We start from the raw sequence: 17184 nt of genomic DNA, 5'->3' as shown, positions 1-17184 counted from the left end.
AGCTATACCAATCTGAAGCCAGGAGCCAGGAGCTTCTTCCAGGTCTCGCACAAGGGCAGTACCACTTTTGTGCCCACCTTGGGCCCATGGTTTAGCCAATTAGAACTTAACCTGGATTTCGGTGACCCTAACTCTAACCTGGGAGGTAGCACGCTCCGTCTGTTTGAGCGAATATGTTTTGTTTGCTTGTTTGTTTTTGTTTTCTTCTGGGTCTCAGTCAGTCACTCTCATTTATTTCCATATTGCCTGTGGCGGCTTTTCCATGGCAGCAGTAGATTGGGAAGACGCACGAGAACCTGAATGAAAGGCAAACCTTCACAACCTTACTATTCAGCCCATCAGAAAGCACTTGCCAATCCCTGTCTGTTGTCTTTTCTCAGTGTACAACCTGTGTGACTGATTGTCATGTCTTTGAGTTAATAATCACAGGTGAAATGCTTTCTATGTTCATGAATTAGGTGATTCAATGAGTGGGTGGGAACCCAGATTAAAACAGAAATTCAGGTGCAGGTCGAGAGTGGACTTTAGAAAAATAGTGAATTTATTTAAAAATATATTGGGCTTAAAATGTCTGTGAAACTAAATCTATCCACTGAGCATTTGAACGTGCAGTTTGAAATTCAGGAGAAAAGTCCCATTAGAAATACACAATTGGGATCAGTGTATGGTGAAGTCATCACTTGTGACACTTTGATCTCATATCCAAGTAGCGATTTGAATCCCGGGTTGCTCTTCTTCCGATCCAGATCCTTGCTAATGCGCCTGGGAAAACAGCAGAAGACGATGCAAATGTTTGGTCCATTGCACCTGCATGGGAGACCTGGATGGACTTCAGAGTTCCTGGCTTTGGCCTGGCCCAGCCCCTGCTAAAGTGGCCTTTTGGGGAGTAAAACAGCTGATGGAAAATCTCTTTCTTTCTCTGTCTTTCATTCTTTGTCACTCTGCCTTTCAACCAGCAAAAAAAAAAAAAAATACACAACGGGGAAGTGGAACTTAAGTAAAAACCCCGCATTGTGGTCAAAATCAGAGTGTATATGCCATCATTCAGAAGAATGTGCAAAGTGAAATGGGAAGAAAGCTTAGATTAACACACAGAGGGATGTTCACTAGGCATGTAGGGGAACTGAATCCACTGATCCAGGAAAAATGATGGTTATAAAAGTTGCTTGAGCTGTACTAGAATGATTCTGTGGAAGTCATGAGAGGGCTCCACGGAAGCTGAGAGTTGTCAGAGGTCAGTTGCATCACTGGAAAGCGTAAATAAGATTGCATTAGAAGACCAAAGAGACAGAAATTAGGAAGTTGCCAATATGTGTTCATTTCTTTGCACTCATGACCTAGGAATGAAGCAGGATTCAAATTTGACTGAGAAAGTAAGAAAATAGAGATTACATTTTTAGGAGTGACACTAACAAAGAGGACAGGAGGGAGTTGTGTTTGAGGGTGACCTCCTTTTAAGAGTGTGAACCCTGGGGGCAGTTTACAACCTGATAGGGCAAGAGGGAGAGACTGAGCACACAGCAGAGGGTGCGTGGTCAGAGGCAGAGGTCATGGAAGAGGAAGGGAGGAGAGGAAGAGCCCGCAATTGTAGAAGGAGAAGATCTGCAGTGATGCGTAACTGACATATAATTCCTGCAGGTGACACTGAATTGCTGCAGGGCCTCTCAATCTCACAATCTCAGAGAAACTTGGACTCAGGCTCTTCACGGGTCCACTGCAGGGCTGCATCCAATCCTAGCTGCACCCGCTGAAAAGCAGGGGTTTCATTTACTCTCCCCCTTTCTGTCTTTGACCCTCCATCAGTTCAGGTCCAACAGGGCACCTGTCACTTTCAAATCACACAGAATATGATGTCTTTATTTTCATGACAGATGTGAGTGTTCATTGGAAAGAAATGTCGTCACGGTGTCCCCGTGTGTGCATCATGCAGCCCCTCAGCTTCTGGGGGGGGGTTGGGGATGCAGGGAGAAACAAGTGTAGCAACACGATGGTGTCATTTTCTCCCATGAATTTCACCTGTAGATGCAGAACAGAAAGAAGCGAGGACTAAAGTGATACCAGTGTGGGAAGTTATGGAATGGAAACAGAGAGAGAATGCCCCAAGAGGGTACCGGAGAGATTTATGGCACGCTGACCACGAACTGGCAGCTTGCTTCTGCTCTGTGTGGTGCTTCTGTGCGATGAGCAGAAATTGAAGGCAGTTGCAGAAATGATGGAATAGAATACTTAAAATTAATTCTGCAAGAAAACCAAGGATGCAGGCTCACGGTGTCCAGAAGGGCCCTTTAAAGTGGGCTTCAAGCAAAGAAGCTTGGCTGAAATGACCAGCCCCATACTTTCATGCTGGACAGGGAATCACCTTCTGAAAGTCCATGGAAACCCCCAGGGGTTCTGCCTCCTGCCTAGCAGGGAAATTCTGAAATATTCCACCGTGCCTCCATTTAGGCTTCACTCTGTTATTTAATATCCACCTTTTCTATTCCGTTAGATCTTCAGAGGAAAGTTTCTCTTTTTTCATTTAAAAAAAAAAGTTATTTGAAAGGCAGAGTGGCATGGAGAGATCTTCCATCTGCTGCACTCTCCAAATGGCTGCAGTGGCCGGGGGCTGCGCCAGGCTGAGGAGAGGGTGTCCCACATGGGTGGCAGGGGCCCTAGCACTCTGTGCATCTTCTGATGCTTTCCCTTAACAGGGAGCTGGGTCAGATGTGGATCAGCCAGGCTCCCAGAGGCACTCACTCACAGGATGTGGGTGTCACGGGCAGTGGCTCAGCTCCTGCCCCACAACGCCAGCCTCTCTTCCTCCTTAATTCCAGCCCCTTCTTTTTATTTCCTTCCTTCTTTTTTTTTTTTTTAAAGATTTATTAATTTGAAAGTCAGAGCTAGAAGAAGGAGGGGCAGGGGCAAGGACAGAGGCAGAGAGAGAGACCTATTCCATCTGCTGGTTCACTCCCCAAATGGCCACAATGGTCAGGACTGAGCCAGGCTGAAGCCAGGAGCCAGGAGCTTCCTCCAGGTCTCCCATGTACACACAGGGGCCCAAGGACTTGGGCCATCATCTGCTGCTTTCCCAGATCATTAGCAGGAAGTTGCATTGGAAGTGGAGCAGTGGGGACTTGAACCTGTGCCCATATGGAGTGCTGGTGTGGCAGGCAGTGGCTTTATCCACTACACCACAGCGCCAACCCCCATACCCTTCCTTTTCAAAGATGTGCTAGTGTTGGAACTTCATCACCCAGAGCAAGACAATCATGCGTGTTGAGTCCCTCTGGGCTCCTAAAGTGGGGGGCCCAGTCAGCAGCAGCAGCCTCTCTTGAAAACTTGTTAGAAATGCGCACTCTTGGGCCACACCTCAGATCTACTGCACCCAAAACTCCAAGGTGGAGTCCAGCAGTCTGTATTTTCTCAGGCCTCCCACTGGGTTCTTTCACACCCAAAAGGTGAACACCAGTGATGTGGAGACAAACCTTGCAAGACATCAAGCAGGGGAGAAAGAATTGTAAAGATTGCTCAAGATGTGTGTAAGATGCATGCTGCCCTTGTCCTTCCTCCTGGGACTGAGGGAAATACTGAATGGTGTAAATTACTGTTTGCTGCCAGATTGTTTAAGATCTTTAAGTTGCAGTGTAGGAGACAGGATCAAGTGATGAGTTTTTCACTGCACAACATTCCTTTGGGTATTTTTCACCCAGCTATCACATCTGTTGTAAAACCTGCATGGTAGGGGCTGGCGCTGTAGTGTAGTCGGTAAAGCCACTGCCTGCAGTGCCAGCATCTTAAATGGGTGCCAGTTCAAGTCCCGGCTGCTCCACTTCTGATCCAGTTCTCTGCTATGGCCTGGGACAGCAGTAGAAGATGGCCCGAGTGCTTGGGCCCCTGCACCCACATGGGAGACCCGGAAAAAGCTCCTGGCTCCTGGCTTCAGATCAGCGCAGCTCGGACTGTTGTGGCCAACTGGGGAGTGAGCCATCGGATGGAAGACCTCTCTCTCTCTGCCTCTCCTCTCTCTGTGTAACTCTGACTTTCAAATAAATAAACCTTTAAAAAAAAAACCTGCCCGGTATTTCAGTTGTGCCTATTAGTAATTGCTTATCTTTTTCACTGTTATCAAACCTGAAACAGTCATTCTTATACAACTATTTGAGCTATTTTCTGATAATTTCCTTAACACAAACTTCTGAAGGTGATTCCTGGGTTACAGATTTCAAAAGTTGGAAGCCACTTCTGAGTCCCTTACAGAAACACTGCATCAATTTCTAACCACATTGGTAGCCTGACACACAATTGGAGTGGCAGTTCATCCGTTCTTCCGACAGCATCTTTTTTTTTTTTTTTCTTTTTTTGACAGGCAGAGTTAGACAGTGAGAGAGAGAGACAGAGAAAGGTCTTCCTTCCCTTGGTTCACCCCCCAAATAGCCACTATGGCTGGTGCGCTGCGCCGATCCGAAGGCAGGAGCCAGGTGCTTCTCCTGGTCTCCCATGCGGGTGCAGGGCCCAAGCACTTGGGCCATCCTCCACTGCACTCCTGGGCCACAGCAGAGAGCTGGCCTGGAAGAGGGGCAACCGGGACAGAATCCAGCGCCCCAACCAGGACTAGAACCGGTGTGCCGGCGCCGCAAGGCGGAGGATTAGCCTAGTGAGCCGCGGCGCCGGCCACGACAGCATCTTTTTTGATTTGTGATGTTGTCAAGATATGATGTGCATTTCATTCTTTGCAGGAAAATTCAGTTATTTTACTCATTTGTCATTCTAATATTTAGTGAACATTTTGCAGTTATCCTCCCAGAAATACACTTTCTCAGAAACGATGATTTAAAAAAATGCAGTCAATGTCTGTGCCAGAACATGCTAAAAACAGGGAGTTTATCAAGTAGAAAATAAGAGTTCAAGTTCTTACTCCCATCTTGTAGTGCGAAGCCTTGAGGGTTGCTATGTGGTCTTAGAGACATTTAGTTCCCACTGTGCTGTTATTTCATTCTTCACATCTATAGCTCTCTGTTACTGAGCTTCAGAATCTTGTCCTATGCTTTGGCCATTGTGTGTGTGTGTGTATGTGTGTGTGTGTAATAGTCATTCATAACAGAGTAGTAAAATGAATCTGTCTTTCATGCATGCTCTTGAATTTTAAGTCCCACTCAGAAAGTTTTTCCCTTCTCAACTGTCGCTCCCCCATTCGCGGAGGAACGACACCAAACCCTGTGCTGTTCTTTTGTCTGCTCGGCTCTTCCCGGGTTAGCTGCCGGTCCCTCACTCGTGGAGGAACCACGCCGTCCCAGGTTAGCTGCCGACCCCTCCACCTCCGTGGAAGGGTGGCACCCCCCGCCGCTATCCCCGCTTCCGCGGGGGAGCAGCACACCGCCGGCCGGCTCTCTCGGGGGCTGCACAGGTGTTCCTTCAGATAGATGTTCCTGGTGCATGTTGTCTCTCTCCTCCTTTATAGTCCTCTTCCACCAATCCCAACTCTGCTACCCACATGCCGAATACGCTGCTCTCCTCCAATCAGGAGCAGGATCAGCTCCTGCCACTCGTCAGCCAAATTGGCGAGGCAGCTGCGTAGAAGTTTACTCTTCCCCAGCGCCATATTGTGGGAGAGCAGATGCATAGAATAAGTCTTAATTCCAGTAACAGTCTAGTCTCAGTTGCTCCCCACACCCAACCTCACTTTCTGTTTTACTTTTGCTGCTTACATCTTGAATCCATGTTCCTTTGCTGTGTGTATGAGTTAGGACACAGGAGAGTACTTTAAAAATTTCATGGCCATGGAAGTAAAAGAAGTTTATTTTGCTGCAAAAAAAAAAAAAATGGAAATTCATGCATATCAATGTTCTTCAAAAAGTTCATGGAAAACGTGCACTATGAAAAATTGTTCATGGATTTCAAATATGTTTTGCAGCCAAATTAGCTTATCTTTTAATTGCCTTGTTTTTCTGTAACATTGTAAAACTGTCTTCCTATTATCTCATGATTTCCATGTTGAAATAGAGGGAGTGAGAGCTCAGCAAGGTGGAATTATTTTCTCAGATTACATGGTCTGGTTAGTGGCCAGGCCTGACCTCCTCTGCCTCAAAGTTCAGGGTAGATTCCAACTCCTGCTCAGAGTAAACACGAGAGAATGCCAGGACAGGGAGGGTGTCTGTTGCAAGAGTCAGGAATTTTCAAGAGCTTTAGTGTTCACTTTATTAAAAAAAAAAAAGTCAGAACCCACAGAGGAGATTGGACAGAAATAATAATAAAATCTTCCGGGTTCCTCTCTTTCTGAAAACAAGTGCCCCGTTTTGTTTTCTCCTAAGGCATCCATAACAAAGTACATTTTCATACAAGTAGATCATTAGTGTTGAAATTCGCAGGAGGTAGTTACTCTCAAGAGCATTTGAAAAACAACCTGCACAGAGGTTTGCGAAAGAATGTTGAAACGCAACAACTAAGTTAAAAACAGAACCAGTTAGTATCCTTTAGGTCAGGAAGATGGTTAAGTACTGGAGTTATATTTCCCTACTCGACAGAAATTGTTTGCAGCTCTTCTGTACAAAAATCAACACATTCACTTGTAACTTTACATCTTTGGCCTGAATCATGGTAAGCAGTACAGGAAGCAGATGGGCAGCTCTCGATGATTAGATCATCCTACAGTGAGATTTTTCAGAGTGAAAGGGTGTGCAGCTCTCCTTTTGCCCGATTTTGGAAAAATCTTCATAGCACACAATTTAAAGGAGAAAAGATATTTTAAACTGTATCTTCGAGAAACAGTAAACTCTCAGATTAGCCCTTGGTTAGGTTAAATAAAACTTCTGGTTACAAAAATAGTGAAGGAAGGGTGATCTTCTAAGGCTTTACAGAGCCTTGGGGGATCCCCTGAAACTAATTTTCTGTGTCTGGGATGCCCTGGAGTTTTTGCAAGAGGCAGTGACATGTGAGAGGAACTATTTCTTAGTGTTGACGCTGTCCCCTCTCTTTAGTACTTGCTTCTTACTGGCACTGAATGGTCACAGGAACCAAAACGGGTGAACGTTTTATTTCTAACTTTCCCAGCAAAGTCTTCTTGCCCAATGTTTACTTGGTGCCCTTTAACCAGCTGAGACAAGAAAAAAGAAATAAACTTCCTCAAACTGCTGGTCACTTCTCTATTATAGACCGTGTGGTGCACTGAGCTGTTGACCTGTGCTGCACTAGGGATACTGAGATGCTTGGAAGGTGTGTTGGATACCTTCCAGCTTCCTTTGTTTCTGGATTGAATTTTCTTTACTTGATGAGGTTTAGACTTGGGAAGGAACCGCATGTGAGAGGGACACTAGCCTGGAAAGGAGACGTCTTGTACGTAATCAGAAGCAGGAGCAGAAGGACTTGTGCATTTTGCTTTTCTTGCTGTCGGTGGCCGGTTTCGTTTCTCAGAAGGAAATCTGACCCACCTGTCCTGTTGGCTCCTAAGGGCTCTATGAGCGGCTCACTGAGGGTTGAACTTCATGGAGGCTTCTTGGGAATGTGGAAAAGGAAGACACCACAGCACTCACATTCAGTCTTGGGAAGAGCTGGATGATTCTGCACAAGCAAAAGGGACCTGGAATTTATGTATAGACACACCTCTACCAATCCATCCTCAGCTAACCGAACGCTGTGTGACAGCCCTTCTCCAACACAGGGCTGGAATGGTCCGGTTTCACCACAGATTTTCTACTCATTTCATTTTTGGAATCAACTTATAGATTCCACATCCTTTTTTTGTATATTACCTCTTTCTTTTTTTAAAAGCAAAATTTGTGTCATATTTAAAGCCCTTGTGTTAGTCACTGATTTGTGTTTCGCGTTATTTAATTATTTGCCATTACAGGAAGACTCATATGTGTTTTAACTAAAACTGGTGTAGAAAAGTAAAAATAAATAAATAAAAGCTTGAGGCAAGGTAAACAGGTTTGGACCCATTCATTATCAAATGAATGGTTTGTGGGGCTGGCACTGTGGTGCAACAGGTTAATGCCCTGGCCTGAAGCACCAGCATCCCATATGGGCACCAGTTCGAGACCCAGCTGCTCCACTTCTGATCCAGCTCTCTGCTATGGCCGTGGGAAATCAGTAGAAGATGGTCCAAGTCTTTGGGCCCCTGTACCTGCATGGGAAGACTTGGGAGAAGCGCCTGGCTCCTGGCTTCAGATCGGCACAGCTATGGTGGTTGCAGCCAACTTGGGGAGTGAACCAGCAGATGGAAGATCTCTCCATCTCTCCCTCTCTGTTACTCTGCCTTTCAAATAAATAAATAAACACATTTTTAAAAAAATACCTCTAGTGCATATGATGAGTTTCTTACCTGGTCTATAATCTGTCCCAGAGCACAGAAGATGATGGAAGGCATCTAATTCATTTTATGCAGAAACATAACCGCAAGAATAATCCTTGAAATAATAGCACTAACCAAGGCAATTGTGCAACTGTCTCTGTGTATAGTTTTCCTGACCATTTTGTATTTTACATTCTCACTTTCCATTGTCTTTTTACGTCTCATGCCTGTGAGGTCAGGCTGGGAAATGTCATGGCAAGACAACACTTTAGCTATAGTTGCTGAGGTCCCTCCATCCCTCTGACTCTCTCTTTTCTGCACACTGCCTTGACGCTCCCTCCATCCTTGTTCCTCCACCACCACCAACAAAAAAAAAGACATGTCAACTTGGAAACTGAATGTGACCTCATTTGGAAAAAGAGTTTTGCTGACAAAACATCGTGGGTCTAAAATCCAGCGACAGGTATCCTTATAAAAGAGGACACAGACAGAGGGAGGAGAGACATAGCCACAGACAAGGCCATGTGAAGATGCAGGCAGACAGTGGAGTGATGCTGCCAGTGCCCGCAAACTCCTGGATCCCCCAGAAGATGGAAGGAGCATGGGGCTGGTATGGTGGCTCAGCAGGTTAAGCCCTCGTTTGCAATGAGGGCATCCTATAGCAGAGCGCTGGTTGGAGCCCCTGACACTCTACTGTCCATCAGCTTCCTGCTGATGCACTTGAGAAGGCAGCAGATAGATGATGGCCCAGGTGTCTGAGCCTCCGCCACCCACGTGGGAGACCTGAATGGAGACCCTGGCTCCTGGCTTCAGCCTGGCCCAGACCTGGCTGTGGGCAGACATCTGGGGCGTGAACCTGCAGATGGACCATCTCTCTGTCACTCCCTTTCTCTCTGTCATTCTGCCTTTTAAGTAACCAACCAAATAAACAAATCTTAAAAAAGAAAAGAGATGGAAGAGGTAGGGAAAGATTCTCCCCTATAACCTTTGGGAGCAGTGCAGACCTTTGAAAACACTGATTTCAGACTTTTGATCTCCAGAGCACTAAGAGAATTAATTCGTGTTCTTTTAGCTAATTGAACTTATGGTAATTTATTATGGCTTCTCAGGGGGATTAGCACCACAATACTTCAAACAGTTTGTGGGGAAAAATTAAAAGTTAAGTTGACTTTGATACAAAAGAAAATTGAAATCCATGCATGGTTTTTCATAATATGCATTCTCATGAGTTTTTGACATCCTTTTGTATGCATGGATTTTTTTTTTTTTTTGCATAGAGTTAATTCCATTTTTGGCAAACTTTTTGAAGTACCCTCACAGACTCGTCTGAGTCTCGGGTTCACTGACAGTATCTGTGAGATATTTTCCTGTGCCTGGTGTTTTCACCCCATGGTAGCTCGCCTCTTCCCCGCCTCTCTTAAGTGTCTTTACAGTTCAGATGGTCTACTTGAGACAACTTTTAGTTTGCTCCATTGTTCAAAATGCCAGCTTCCTTATCCCTGTCTGTCCATTTCCTCTTTGCCCGCCTTTCTTGGTTTTTCCTTAATACTGGCAACAAAGTCTGTTTTTCATGCCCTACATTCTCCACTTCTAAGCACAAATTGAACGACCTGGACCTCTTACAAATTCTGGCATCTTTTTCTCTATTCCGGTCCTAGTCTCACAGAGGCCAGGGAAGTGACTGAACTCTTCCCACCATCCCTGAGGTCTGGAAGCCATCACCTGCCACAACAATGGATTTTTTATTTTTCTTTCTTACCAGCTGGAGCCCTCCACTTCCATCTAATGCTTTGTCTAGGTCTGGAGGAGTACACCCAAAGAAGTGTTTTTCCTGAGTGATTGTTGGATTGCAGAAAGAATACAGTTCCCAACATCCCTATGACCATTTTATCTCAACCTGCTCTTTCCTTGGCCCTGATGGTACGTAAAAAATGTGTTTTCCTTTACATCTGCATTTAAAGTCCTTCCAATCCCTGCTCAGGGCACCTCTATTTGCACAGCTGGACTCCAGAGTGTAGCCACTCGTGGCTCACCTGTGCCTTGTTGCTAGCCCCTGCCCTGCTCTGCAGTAGCGATGCGAGTTAGGCTAGAACTTCTGAGTTACCTGCGTGGGCTCCGGCATCAGCTTTCTCAGAAGTCCCTACTATGCTCCAAATCACCCTGTGAGGAAACCATTTAAATGCCAGTTGCATTACTTCATTTACCAAATGTGTCAGATTCAATTTCCAGAGCCTGGCATGGAGATCTCCTGTTCTAATCTAACTTGCTTGCTCCTTTCTTGCCAAAATAATTTCCTTGTGTTCTTTATGTCTAAAGAGACAGTATGTCCCTTCACACACACACACACACACACACACGCACACACACACACACACGCACAGGACGCGTGATCCAGCAAAGGATTCTTGTGATACATTTGTACGTATGGGAATCTGAGGCAAGCATTTTGCACACTGAAACATTGAAATGTGGAAATGATTCATCTGAAATCCATTCAGTCTCCTACCCCAAAGCCAGCACGTTTTCTTCTTCATTAGCTTGAAGGAGCAGCCCTCCCAGCACTTGTCCCTGGAAATAAAGCCAAGCCAAACCTGGCTGAGCCCTGGAGCCGCCTCCGGCTCTTTCCCTAGTTTGCTTGATGGGTGGCTGTGCTGACATCTGCTGATGTAGTAACTAAGTCTTTCCTGAGTGTGGTGCATACTAGTGACAGCATACTTCCCCTGTGGCTTCCCAGAAAAGAGAGGTTTAAAATCTTCACTCCACAGAGGAAAAAAAACAAAACAAAACAAAACAGAAAATGACATTTGGAGACGTCTCACATTATGACTATGAAAGAACAAGACCAGTTTGCCTGGGAAGTTTGTTTTTTGTTTTTTGTTTGTTTGTTTTTTGTTTTGTTTTCCATAAGCTCAGGAATGAAAATGTCTTCTAAGGGGTCTCTACCAGCCAAACCACAGCACAGATTTCTGGCCCCGAAGGTCACAAAATCCTATAAGGGAGGCAGGTTGCCTTTCTCTTTGGGCTTCCCATAATGATGCAAGAGAACAACAAAGAAGGGAACTCTGCCGCTGTGGTACCACCCAAGGTTAACCTGCTTTGCAACGCTGCTTCTCCTGAGCTCAGCCCGCGTATCTCAGAGCAGCAAGAACATGCTGACCAATAGGCCCTTTCTTTCTTGGGCAGTAGGGAGGATAGGAATTCTCCCGAGACACAGAAGGGAGACTTTAATAAGGGCTGGGCTGAGGGACAGGAGCACAAGCTCCTACTTCTGTTGGCTTTTTCAAAGTGCTTTCGCATTCAAGTTCCATAGCAATCTCATGGGACTGGCACCAAATCTCCGTCCAACAAATGCAAAAGCTAAGGACCTGGCAATGCTTGGAACTTACTCAAGGTCACAGGAGCTAGAAAGTGCAAATTAGGCATGGGCTCATCCTGATGTGCCCAAGACTTTCCTAGTTTAGCACAACACATGCTGCATCTCAGAGAACATGGCTCATTGTCTGGACTACAGCCCGTTTCTGAACAACACCCAGTGGCCACTACTTCTAATGCTCAAGTTACTTGCTGAGCTGTGACTTGGTCTCAGCACTAATAGCTCTCTAGGAGAAATATTTGAGAGCAGTGAGTAGTTCTTATCTTCATTTATATTCCTCCTGGTACCCTCTGAAGTAAGCAACCATCAGAACAGATATTCAATGAAAGCTTATTGATTTCCAGGTCATTCTTTAGTCACAGGTAAGTGGGCAAGGAAGCTAGAGGTTCTAAGAAGTCACTACAAATACAGCAACTTCAGATCCCTGATTTTTTCACACTGAGTGATCTTGGTCCTCATTTACGATGTAATACAAAAAAGATGCTCAGGGCTCTCACTCTTAGTTCTGCTTTTGTCACTGTTATGTCTTGGAGCTAGTCACTTCCTCTGGACTTCAGCCAGCCCAGATGTAAAAAAAAGTAACATCGTGAAGAACTAGATGCCTTGTATTGTCTCTAATAATGTCAGTGTTGGAGGCCTGAGACTACATGTAGTGAGAAAAAGTGTTGCTAAGGACTAGCTGAGAACTGCATTACAGACTGAGCCCAAGTAGATTTAAAAATAGGTATTGTTGGTTCTCAAAGTCTCCAACCTCTTTTCAGAAACTGCTGAGACAGTCTAATCTCCATGACTAGCCTTAAAACACGCAATATTCCTTCATAGTCTCTTTTTCTTTTCCTAGCAGCAGGTCAAAACGTTAGGAGTGCTGACCTCGACTGATGGAGGAGTAAGCTCCCTAGAGGGATTTATATTACAAACATGTGCCCATTGCAAGGATCGACAATGTCATGTAGAAACTCCATCTTCCACATAGAATATCCTTTGAAGGAACCATGCTACTTTTGCTGAGGCTCTGTTTGTTTTTTCATCTCTATCAAAGTTCAGAATCTTTTTCTTTATCACTGCAGGTTTTCTTATAATCTTCCAGGTCTGGCTGACAATATGTCAAAGAAATTTGATCAAAACATTCCCTTTGAATGCTCCTCTGCTATAGCTGTTGCTTCTCATTTGTTGACTGCCAACACTGTATGTTACTTCTAACATCTTTCTGGGGTTAATGACTTGGTATTTGTATCACATCTCTGTAAATAACATAGAATTGAAACCAAACAACAAACCAAATGGCATCTCAAGAAGCCAACCATGACCTGGCCCCCAGCCTCTCTCCTTACCAGAGGGTTTGGAAGAAGAAAGCCACAGTCTTCAGAAATGTGGTACCTTCCTAAGGACAATGGCAGTGTTGTCTTCACCCTCTGTCTTTGGGGCTCCATGGTTTCCTCGCAGGATCAGCACTAAAGCTGTCGCTAAAGAAGCGACTTCTCCAAATGGATCGGGGCCCAGGCTCAGGGAGCCTCAAAACCACATGCTTTGGTTGCAGCTGTTTGTGTGGTGTCTCAACAGGGGGTGAACCTTGCCCTGAGGTTGAATTCCAGCTCGCATGGACTTTCTCTGAGACAAGGCTGAGTAAACAATGAAAAATCTGCGATGAAAACTAACAGGCAAACAAACCGACTAAAAAAAATTCTTCTTTCCTTTTTACAAGTGAAATATGAGAAGATTAGTTTGAAACCAGAGACACGATTGATCCACTTTGGAAAAGGGGAGATGAGCCAATCCTTTGCCATTGGTGACTGCATCTGAACCCTCATAGGACACTGACCTGGGATGTGTTTTAAACATAAGATCAAATCAAGCAAGGAGGTACCCTTCTCAGAAGGGAGCAGAGAACTTCCACTTTGACTATGGCCTTGTCTAAATAATGTCAGAGTTTGTGAACTCAGGAGGCTTCCATAGCCTTGGCAGCTCATGACAAGAGCCTCGGGTGATCACTGTTGTCATAAATAAGGGTGTCAATTGTTAAATCAACAACGGGAGTCATTGTAGACTTGTTCCCCATGTAGGACCTCTGTCCTTAATGTGTTGTACTATGCTAATTAATGGTAAAACTACTACTCAAACAATACTCCATCTGTGTGGGTGCAAACTGTTGAAATCTTTACTTAGTATATACTAAGTTGATCTTCTGTACATAAAGATAATTGAAAATGAATCTTGATGAAGAATGGGATGGGAGAGGGAGTGGGAGATGGGATGGTTGCAGGTGGGAGGGAGGTTTTTTGGGGAAGTTGTACTTTTGAAATTTATATTTATTAAATAAAAGTTAAAAAACATAAGGCCAAGGTGCTGCAAAAGGAGGGATTTGCATTCAGACAGTTATTTCGTGATTGATGGAGAGCAAGGAGGGAATGAGTATGTGAAGGCATGCCAGACCACAGATGGGGTTGTGGATAGCTTGAACAATATAGTTTAAGGTTGTTATTATTCTTGTGTGTTTTAAGAAATAACGTTTACTGATTTTTTGAAATAGTTGATCATTTAAAAGAGGATGTGTGTTTTTAAGTCCAGCAACTGAGATTGTGGATGCCGATGAATGTGAAAATAGCCCAAAGGGAACTCTTAAGCTTCTCTACTTTTATCAAACAATTTTGAGAAGCTACCATGAAGGTGTGTGATGTTCTATAGGAAGCAGATGACTACCAGCCTCACTTTAGCAATCAGGAAACTCAGGCATACATCCGTGAGTAACCCCATGCAGAACCACTCCACCAGTTACTTGTAGACTGAGGACTGGAGCTAAGGCATTTTTATGTCCAAGTCCTAGCTCTGTTCACTCTGCCAGGCTGGATGTCCAAGGTGCCAGACAGCACAATTTGAACTCACTTGAATAATGATCACCAGGTCTAAGAGCCACACTGTGGAAATTCTGCCCAGTGGACCTTGAACTTAGGTCATCTGATTGTAAACACATTTATCTAGAGAATGACTTATCTGTACACATCTCTTCTTCCTTCTTTTGTCTACCATAATGCAACAGCTAACACAGGAAGTGCCGCAATGTAGCAGTTACCAGGGAGGTTTCAGTTTCGAGGATTGTGTGCCAAAAGCACCTCACCTGCTTTATGCTTCATAGGGAGACCCCAGGAGCCCTTCTCAGTCGTGCACTGTCCAGTCCAATACCCAACCATTGCAACGGTCGGGTTCTCACACATTCCAAACGCGACTTCTCAGAGTTTGTCTTTTAAAGCACCCTCTTGTTCCTCTGTTCTGTCCCACATAAAAATATGACTCAGTTATATTTTTATGCCAGTCATGGTTTTCATATATTCCTTCTGTGCTCTCTCAAGAACTTACAGTCTATTAGCAAACCACTAGAGCATAAAATATTAGAAACGAAAGGGCCATTATAGATACAGTCCAACACACTCATTAAAACATCGGAGCAGCCCAAGATTTATGGAGCGGAAAGACATTCCAAATGCTATCCTCCTGTGTGCTGACATCCTTACAGTCCAGATCTCCCCACTGTTGCCTTAGGACTGCTTGGTGTGAATCTTTGTCTAGATCTATTAGCTCTGTGGCCTGTCAACAAGCAGCTTAAAATTCAGAATCTCGGGGCTGGTGCTGTGACATAGAGGGTTGGGTGTCTGCCTATAGTGCTGGCATCCCACATGGGTGCCAGTTTGAGTCCTTCCTGCTCCACTTCCAATCCAGCTCCCAGCTAATGTGCCTGGGAGAGCAACAGGGGATGGCCCAAGTGCTCAGACCCCTGCACCTACGTGAGAAGCTCCTGTATCCTGATTTCTGCCTGACCCAGCCCTGGCCATTGAGGCCATTTAGGGAGTGAACTAGTAGATGGTAGATCTCTCTCTCTCTCTCCTCTCTCTCTCTCTCTCTCCCCTTCTCTGTTTATTTCTGCCTTTCAAATAAATAAAATAAATCTTGAAAAAAAATTCAGAGTCGCTGTTTCTAAATCTTTAGGAAACAGTAAAATTTATTCCAGAGAAGTGATAGAGTGAATGAATGAGAAACTTGAAGTGAAACACCCAACTATAACATTAAATATTATTTTTTCTTTTTTTTTTAGAAATCCTTTCTTAATGTCACCAATGTCTGATTTTCTTTCCTTTTGTTCTGACTATATTTTTTCTGTTTCAATTACTGATTCCATTTTCTATTTCAGCCCTGCTCATGCAGATGTATGTTGTGTTATTATAACCATTTCTCTACCCTACTAATGTCATGTGTTTCCTTGTTCTCAAAAAGATTTAATTAATTATTTGAAAGGGAAAGAGAGAGAGAGAGAGAGAGAGAGGAGAGAGGAGAGAGAGGCTTTCCACCTGTTTGTGCAATGGCTGGGGTTGGTCCAGGCCAAAGCCAGGAGCCTGGAACTCCATCCTGGTCTCCTACATGAATGGCAGATGCACAAGAACTTGAACCACCTTCCGCTGCTTTACCAGGTGCATTAGCAGGGAGCCAGATGCAAAGCAGAGCAGCCAGGCCTCACACTGGCACAATCACAGGGGCATTGGCATCAGAGGCAGCAGCTTAGCTCACTGCATCACAATGCCAGCCCCATTTGTGGATTTTAACCTGTGCTTCACCTTCATCAACATCACCAGATTCCTGAGTCTGCATATTCCTCACTCCCAAGATGCAAATCCTAGCTATTTATTGGTCTGTGAATATTGGTCTGTGAAAGCTTTCAGAAACTCCTTACTGCCAGAGAGACAAAGTTCAAATTTTCCAGCTAGACCTTGCACATGCCTCAAAGTTTACTTGCTGATTGTGAAAAAAGCATGTTTAACTTTGTCTCGACACACAATGCCTCTTCTTTCCAAAATCAGTTCCTGACTTCCTGTCTGCACTGCACCTTTCAAGGCACATCCCACACGCTGATGTTTCTATGAACTCTTGTTCAGATTGTCCTGTCTTGCTGCGAAATTCTACAACCAGCTTGTACCTCTTTTCCTTCTCACCACTTGAAAAATTCTACCTGGTGTAACTGTTACTCAGGTACCCACATGGCTTTCCCCAACAGGACATGTGCTCCTTGAAGACAGAACTCATAACCAACTTTCAATTTCCTTTGGCCGCACCCAGTGTCTTGTGGAATGAATGCCCCCTCACTGTCCCACTGGGGACCCCGTAGGTTTAGAATTGGGGTCTTGATGTCAAGTGTAACTTTGTACTAGTCTCTGTTGTCCCCTTAATGTGGGTCACAGAAACTTCTCCTGCAGTAAGGAACACAGGGCCATACCCTGAGTGAAGCTGTGCCCGGCATGTTTGTTGTTTACCGAGAGGAAGCTGGTTAGATATTGTCAAGCCCAAGATTTCCTCTCTTAACAGAGGGTCTGGGCGTTTCAGAGTCCTGGGTTCCATAACCAGCTTTTCCATAAATCACAGTACTATCAGCACAAACCAGGGCTACAGAAAGAAACCAAGGAATAGATGGGAAGGAAGAAAACACGTTCACCATTGTTTTCTGCTAGGGAATAGTTTAGGCGTTTCCCGATAGTGAGACCAGATATACTGAGTTTCAGTTTTC

General features: G+C 44.7%; 1 protein-coding gene across 5 annotated transcripts in view; it reads right to left on the bottom strand.

The window, feature by feature from the left end:
* The window catches only part of IDO2 (indoleamine 2,3-dioxygenase 2), a 62689-nt gene extending 49492 nt beyond the window's left edge, over positions 1-13197 (bottom strand). For 2 of the 5 annotated variants that reach the window (XM_002720799.5, XM_008273930.4), the window contains exon 1: positions 12971-13197. In XM_002720799.5, the coding sequence (XP_002720845.2) occupies positions 12971-13069 (99 nt within the window). In that variant the 5' untranslated portion in view covers positions 13070-13197. Of the gene's footprint in view, positions 1-7403; positions 7553-8098; positions 8231-12970 lie in introns of all 5 variants that reach the window. The other 3 variants (XM_051832295.2, XM_008273931.4, XM_051832294.2) reach the window with 3 other exon arrangements.
* Positions 13198-17184: the final 3987 nt, after the last annotated feature.

Source organism: Oryctolagus cuniculus, chromosome 2, assembly GCF_964237555.1.
Source record: "Oryctolagus cuniculus chromosome 2, mOryCun1.1, whole genome shotgun sequence".
NCBI lineage: Eukaryota > Metazoa > Chordata > Mammalia > Lagomorpha > Leporidae > Oryctolagus > Oryctolagus cuniculus.
The sequence above is the reverse complement of the archived record's forward strand: the minus strand, read 5'-3'. Positions and strand labels throughout refer to the sequence as shown.